The 7,500-nt window shown below is 48.9% G+C and overlaps 1 protein-coding gene across 1 annotated transcript in view; it reads left to right on the top strand.

The window, feature by feature from the left end:
• myo16 (myosin XVI) overlaps positions 1–7,500 on the top strand; it is a gene marked incomplete at its 5' end in the record, with an annotated part of 90,386 nt that overhangs the window by 50,019 nt on the left and 32,867 nt on the right. Inside the window, 4 exons of the mRNA XM_083681463.1 lie at positions 81–198; positions 2,014–2,085; positions 2,482–2,623; positions 4,366–4,438. Coding sequence (XP_083537589.1) covers positions 81–198; positions 2,014–2,085; positions 2,482–2,623; positions 4,366–4,438 — 405 coding nt within the window. The remainder of the gene's footprint in view (positions 1–80; positions 199–2,013; positions 2,086–2,481; positions 2,624–4,365; positions 4,439–7,500) is intronic.

The raw sequence follows: 7,500 nt of genomic DNA, 5'->3' as shown, positions 1-7,500 counted from the left end.
TCCCTCTTCCCTGCCCCCCCCCTCCACCCTTCCTCCCCTCCCTCCCCCTGCCCTCCCCTCCCCTCCCCTCCCCTCCCCAGGAGGTGGACTCTGTGTTCCAGGTGTTGTCTGCTGTGCTCCATGCGGGGGACCTGCGCTTCACTGCCCTCACCGATGCAGACACAGCCTTCCCCTCTGACCCCCAGCTGCTGGAACGAGGTCAGCACCCCCCGACCCCCCTCCCCCCTCACATGAACCCAGTCACTCACACACACACACACACACACACACACACACACACACACACACACACACATATACACACACACGGACACTGACTCTCTCACTCACTCACTCACTCACACACACACACACACACACACACACACACACACACACTCACACACACACACACACACACACACACACACACACACACACACACACACACACACACACCACTGACTCTCTCTCTCTCACACACACACACACAAGCTGTACATACACACACACCAGGCAGACAGCAGGGGAGAGACAGTGGAAGGGGAGGGCGGGGGAGGGGGGCTGGTGGTGAGGGAGGAGTGGTGGTGGGGGGGGGGGTGAGGAGAGATAGAGGGAGGGAGAGAAAGGGGGATGGGGGAGACAGAGCGAGAGAGCAGAGAGCTACGCAGAAGAAATTGTGTCACTCTCCATCCTCTTGTTTACATCAGTTCTGCTGCAGCCTCCTCCCCCTCTCCCTCCTCCCTCTCTCTCCCTCCCTCTGACTAATACACACACACTCACTTGCTCTCCCTCTCCATTCCCGCTGTCTCTCTTCCCCCCTACCATACATAGACAGACTCTCTCTCTCTCTCTCTGTCACACTCTCTCTCTCTCTCTCTGTCTCTCTCTCTCTCTCTCTCTCTCTCTCTGTCTCTCTCTCTCTCTCTCTCTCTCTCTCTGTCTTTCTCTCTCTCTCTCTCTGTCTCTCTCTCTCTCTCCTGTGTTTTTGAGATGTGTTTTTGGCAAGAGGCCCAGCCGGTCACCTGTTTGGTAAGCCCCCTTTTCCGGGCAGACCGTTTCCATGGTGAGAGAGAGAGAGAGAGAGAAAGAGAGAGAGAGAGACAACCCAGTTACCCCCCCCACACACACACACACACACACACACACACACATTATGCAACAAACACATGTGTTCTGTGAACCCTGACCTCAGAGAGAGGGTAAACAAATGATGTCATTGCCAGACTGAGACAGGCCTCCCTGTTGTCAGGGAGACGTGATGTCACGGCTGGGGATATGACTGGTATTCTTTTTCAGTTTCCTGTCAACCTCGTTTTTTAATGCTTATTTTTGCTGCTACGCCCTCGAATCCAGGCATGACTAGTGGCTGGAGGCCTCGTTGACTGGAATTACGCAGTGATGAGTTGTTTTCTGAGCTCGACACATCATGCTGGTGATGTCAGAGTGAATCACACAGGCCAGAGAGAGGAGGACGTGTTGGATTTGTTTTTCAACACATGTTTTATGTCTGATAGATAAACTGTTTGAACTGTTTTTAAAGGCCATGCATGCTTGGACTGAGTTTTGCCCTCCTCTCCCTTCCCTCCCACTCTCTCACTCTCTCTCTCTTTCTCTTTCTCTCTGTCTGTCTCTCTGCCCTTTTCTCCCAGACATCCCACCTCTTCATTCAATCTCTTTCTTTGTGTCCCTCTCTGTGTCTTATGAGAAAGAGGAGAGGAGGGAGGGAGGAAGGGACAGGGGGGAGGGAGAGGGGTGAGGATAAGGGGGGCAAGAGAAAGAGGGGGGAGGATAAGAGGGGAGAGAGGGGAGAGGGAGGATTTGACAGGGTTAAGAGAGGTGGTGAGGTAATAAGGTCACTAATACTCACAGAATGAAAACAAACCCATAACATGTCTGTCTGTCTGTCTGTCTGTCTGTCTCTCTCTCTCTCTCTCTCTCTCTCTCTCTCTGTCTTTCTCTCTCTCTCTCTCTCTCTCTCTCTCTCTCTCTCTCTCTCTCTCTCTCTCTCTCTCTCTCTCTCTCTCTCTCCAGTGGCTGGACTGCTGCAGGTGTGTTCTGATGACCTAAGCTCCGCCCTCACCTCTGATGTTCAGTACTTCAAAGGTAACCCCTCACCTTTCCCCTGCCCTCCACACACACACACACATACACACACACACACACACACACACACACACACACACACACACACACACACACACACACACACACACACACACACACACCCTCTAGAATATGCCCCATCTCCAGTGTGTTTGATACCATTCCTCATTCCGTTCCATGCATTCCAATGAGCCCGGGGTCAGATTAGCCTCCCACACCCTAACCCATCAAGGAGAACACAACCATACTGACTGTACTCAGATCAGTGTCTAGAGGCATCCCCTTGTTTTATGATTCTAATTCAATGCTAGAATGACGACCGGTGAAGTACAGTAAGACAATGGGGTTGGGGTGTGTCCTCAATCCCACCCCTCCCTCCTCCCCTCTCTGCTCCAGGTGATGTCATCACTCGGCGCCATACGGTGGAGATGTCGGAGCAATACAGGGACCTGCTGGTGAAGGCCCTCTACGGGCGCCTCTTCAGCAACCTGGTCAACCACCTCAACTACTACCTACAGGGGCCGGATGACAGCATGGGGTACGGTGGAAGGGGTGTAGTGTGTGATCCTCGTAGGTAGTAGTTGAGGTTGTGTGTGTGTGTGTGTGTGTGTGTGTGTGTGTGTGTGTTTGAGAGTGGCCTCCACTTCAACCCTGTCTATATTTTGTCAGACACACAATGTAAGCTATTCCAAACCTCCGCTCTAAACGATGTGTTATTAGTGATGGTGTGGGTGTGTGTGTGGGTGTGTGTGTGTGTGTGTGTGTGGGTGTGTTTGAGAGTGGCCTCCACTTCAACCCTGTCTATATTTTGTCAGACACACAATGTAAGCTATTCCAAACCTCCGCTCTAAACGATGTGTTATTAGTGATGGTATCTGTGTGTGTGTGTGTGTGTGTGTGTGTGTGTGTGTGTGTGTGTGTGTAAAGGACTGTGAAGGACTAGAAGACAATGCTACTGTTGAGTCTGTGGTGATGGACACATGGAGGCTTATCAGAGCTGTCTATCAGTGGATTCTACGTGTTTACATTTTCTGGAACACAAAAACACGCACACCCACATACACACACACACACACACACACACACATACACACACACAATAGATTGTGTGTCTGACAAAATATACACAGGGTTGAAGTGGAGGCCACTCTCAAACACACACACACACACACACACACACACACACACACACACACACACACACACACACAGACACACGTGCACAGGCATCTCACAACCACAACTAATACTTACCAGAAGACAGCATGTGTGTGAGAACCAGAAGACAGCATGGGTTAAGGTGGAGTTGTATATATATTTATACGTATACACACACACACACACACACACACACACACACACACACACACACACACACACACACAGACACACAGGGTTGAGGTGGAGGCCACTCTCTCTCTCTCACACACACACACACACACACATACACACACACACACATTGATGTCAGTGGATCCTTGGGCTGGGCTGTTGATGTGTATGATGTTCAGTGTTATCTCACTGTCAGATAAGAGTAATTATCTAGTGGAATGTGTTTGTGTCAAGATCCTTTCACACACACAGATCAACCACAGTATGTGATAAATGCTTGAACAAACACACACACACACCACTCCCACTAGAACATACTGTCAAAGAATAGACACACATGGCATTCCTTGGAGTATTCCTTATTTACACACACACACATATACACACACACCCATAACCACACACAGACCTGACCCTGGAACCTGTGAAGAATGCGCGTGTGTGCGTGTGGGTGTGCATGTGCCTGTGTGTGATGTTTTGTGAGGGACACATTGCTGATACAGGATTACACACAATGTAATTGGTTAGTTCAGTGCCTGTGGCCATCTTCGTCATCAACAACCGTAGGTTGTAACAGTAATAACTTCAGCATGTCAACACACACCGTAACATTTAGTTGAAACAAGGACTAATATAACATATAACAATAAAGCCATAACACACCAGAGGGTCTAAATCCTGGTTTTAGCACAGGGTTTTTTTTTCACACACCGACAGCAAGAATGTCGAGAATAAGCAATGATCCTGGTTCTTTTTTTAGAAGCGCTTTCACACCAATGTCCTGGACCAAATCCCACCTTCAGGAGAGTTTCTCCACTAAAGATGTTTTGTATTTGTAGTGTACGATTAGGCTTATTATTGTCTCTGAGAACCATACCCTAAACGTTGATATCCACCCCACCACCACCACCCCCCCCCCCCCACCACCCCCACCCCTCTCACACACAGAGACCCTGCCCTTGAGATTGGAGTCCTGGATATCTTTGGATTCGAGGAATTTCAGAGGAATGGATTTGAGCAGGTACGTTCATTCTTCAACACACACAGTATGGATTGTCTTTTTCCTTCTTATGGATTTTCTCTTTTCTTCTATCTAAGGACATTCCCTATCTGAGGTATCGTAACGTCATTGAACCACAAGGACAGAATGAACTGTTGTAATCGGTTTGAGTCTGTGGGTGTTTTATGAAATGTTTCAAAGTAGTACTCAGCAAACTGAAGTGTGAAAAGCAGATCTCTGTTAAGCAGCTCTATATACTCACTGAGAACCTTATTAGGAACACCTCATGGTGGAGGTGGTGGAATGGTGTGTGGAATGTTTTCTTGGCACACTTTGGGCCTGTTAATACCAATCAGTCATCGCTTGAATGCCACAGCCTATTTGAGTGTTGTTGCTGACCATGTGCATCCCTTCATGGCCACAATTTACCCATCTTCTAATTGGCTACTTCCAGCATAATGCATCATGTCACAAAGCAAAAGTCGTCTCAAACTGGTTTCATGAACATGACAATGAGTTCAGTTTTCTTCAGTGGCCTTCCCAGTCACCGGATCTGAATCCAATAGAACACCTTTGGGATGTGGTAGAACGGGAGATTCACAGCTTGAAAGTGCACCTGAAAAATCTGCAGGAATTGCGTGATGCAATCATGTCATCATGGACCAGAATCTCAAAGGAATGTTTCCAACATCTTGTGGAATCAATGCACAAAGAATTGAGGCTGTTTTGAGAGCAAAGGGAGGCCCTACCCAGTATTAGTATAGTATTCCTAATAAAGTGTTCGGTGAGTGTATAAGCCCCCTGTATCAGACCAGGACCACTCTGTCCATTAGTTTGTGAGAGGTGGATCAAATGGTAGATCAAGTAATTTGCACATTCTTGCTCTGTTTTTAAGTGTAACATTAGGGCAGAGAGTATACGTGTGTGTGTGTGTGTGTGTGTGTGTGTGTGTGTGTGTGTGTGTGTGTGTGTGTGTGTTCAGTAATAGAAGAATGAATGAGAGGAGGTGTGTTCCTCTGTGTTGTGTAGTGTGACAGCAGCATCCTGTCCTCAGCTGAACTCTCTGTTGCTGACACAATGACTGTCTCTGTGTCCCTCATGGATTAGGCGGTGTGTGTGTGTGTGTGTGTGTGTGTGTGTGTGTGTGTGTGTGTGTGTGGTGTGTGTGTGTGTGTGTGTGTGTGTGTGTGTGTGTGTGTGTGTGTCACGCGCCTTGCATAGCGATTTGGCATCGCATGATTGCATTGTTTAAATGCGACAGAGAATCCTGGAATCATGACAACATTGTGCTCTCTCTGCCACTACTCCCCCCTTTCTTTCATCTCTCTGTCACCCCTTCTGTTCATCCCTCGTTCATAAATCTGCCATGTGAAGCTCCAGCCTTGGCCTGTAGTACTTATGGACTACTCCTCTATATGAACACGGATCAGGGATCTGTCTGGGAGTCTCTATATCACTGTCTCTCTCTCTGTCTCTCTCTGTGTGTGTGTGTGTGTGTGTGTGTGTGTGTGTGTGTGTGTGTGTGTGTGTGCGTGTGCGTGTGCGTGTGTGTGCGTGCGTGCGTGTGTGTGTGTGTGTAAATCAAAGCAGTGGAGGTGTTCGAGGAGATAAGTGCTTACCCATGCTGCTCTGGGCTTACCCATGCTCCCCTTGGGAACTTCCCCCCCTCAGCTCTGATCAGACAGAGAGTGTGTGTGTGTGTGTGTTTGTGTGTGTCAGGTACGGGGGTGGTAAAATGTCAATTGCCTTGCTCTTCTTCAGGATGTTTTCTAATCCGCATGGAAGAGAGGGATGGAGCGACCTAACCTTTCACTTTCAAGGGCATCTCAGGGAAAGGGAAAAGAGAGGGAGAGGGGGTAGAAGAAAAGAGACGGAAATTATCTTCAGACAGAGGCGTTTACTGATGATTAAGCATCCCCCCCCCCCCTCCCTCCCTCCCTCCCATACCCCCATTCATGTCAGCTTCATCATCAGTGCCATGTTTGAAGAGACCCTGCCTGTTAATGAAGACGTGTTCTAATCACTAAATCACACGGCAGGGGAGGGGAGGGGAGGGGGGGGGGGGTCAGGGGAGGGGAGGGGAGGGGGGGGGTCAGGTGTGTGAGCTAAACAAAACAGGATCATTTCCACGTGCACCATGTGGGGGAGACTCATCAGACACCACACAACACACCTAAACATGGACACACACACACACACACACACGCACACACATGTTGACATACACACACGTTGACGTACACACAAACGTTGACACACATGTTGACACACACACACACACATACACAAAAACACACACGCTACATGAGCACCCTGTTCAAGGTTATTATGGAGGGGCTGGTGTTTGTTAATTAGAGCCATGTTCGCTAAGGCTGTTTTCTACCTGCTCAGCTCTTCGTTAATGAGCGGATGTTGGAGCCAATCAAACAGCTGCAGGGACTGAGGCTCCGATGCACAGCGGGCCGGCTCCACTGCGCTGTCGGCTCTGTGCAAGACAAGAACACACTGATGGAACAATAAACACACTCTTTTTTCACTCTTTCACTCTACAGAATGGCCATTTGATGCAATCTTAAGCCTGGAGTGTACTTGTTGTATGTTTGTGTGAACAACGTAACGTCAACTGTTTGTTTGTTTGTTTGTTTGTTTGTTTGTTTGTTCGATCAACCGAAGCGGTTCGCTCCCGGTCGTCCTCACAGTGCAACATTCTCTGTCCTCCTCACCTCGTCGCCCTGCGTGTCTTGCCATATAGTGAGCTGCAGTAGGTTCATGCCCTGCCATATAGTGAGCTGCAGTAGGTTCATGTCCTGCCATATAGTGAGCTGCAGTGGGTTCATCCCTGCCATATAGTGAGCTGCAGTGGGTTTATGCCCTGCCATATAGTGAGCTGCAGTGGGTTCATCTCCTGCCATATAGTGAGCTGCAGTGGGTTCATCCCTGCCATATAGTGAGCTGCAGTAGGTTCATGCCCTGCCATATAGTGAGCTGCAGTGGGTTTATGCCCTGCCATATAGTGAGCTGCAGTGGGTTCATGTCCTGCCATATAGTGAGCTGCAGTGGGTTCATGCCCTGCCATATAGTGA

Source organism: Argentina silus (assembly GCF_951799395.1).
Source record: "Argentina silus genome assembly, chromosome: 12".
Lineage (NCBI taxonomy): Eukaryota > Metazoa > Chordata > Actinopteri > Argentiniformes > Argentinidae > Argentina > Argentina silus.
The sequence above is the reverse complement of the archived record's forward strand: the minus strand, read 5'-3'. Positions and strand labels throughout refer to the sequence as shown.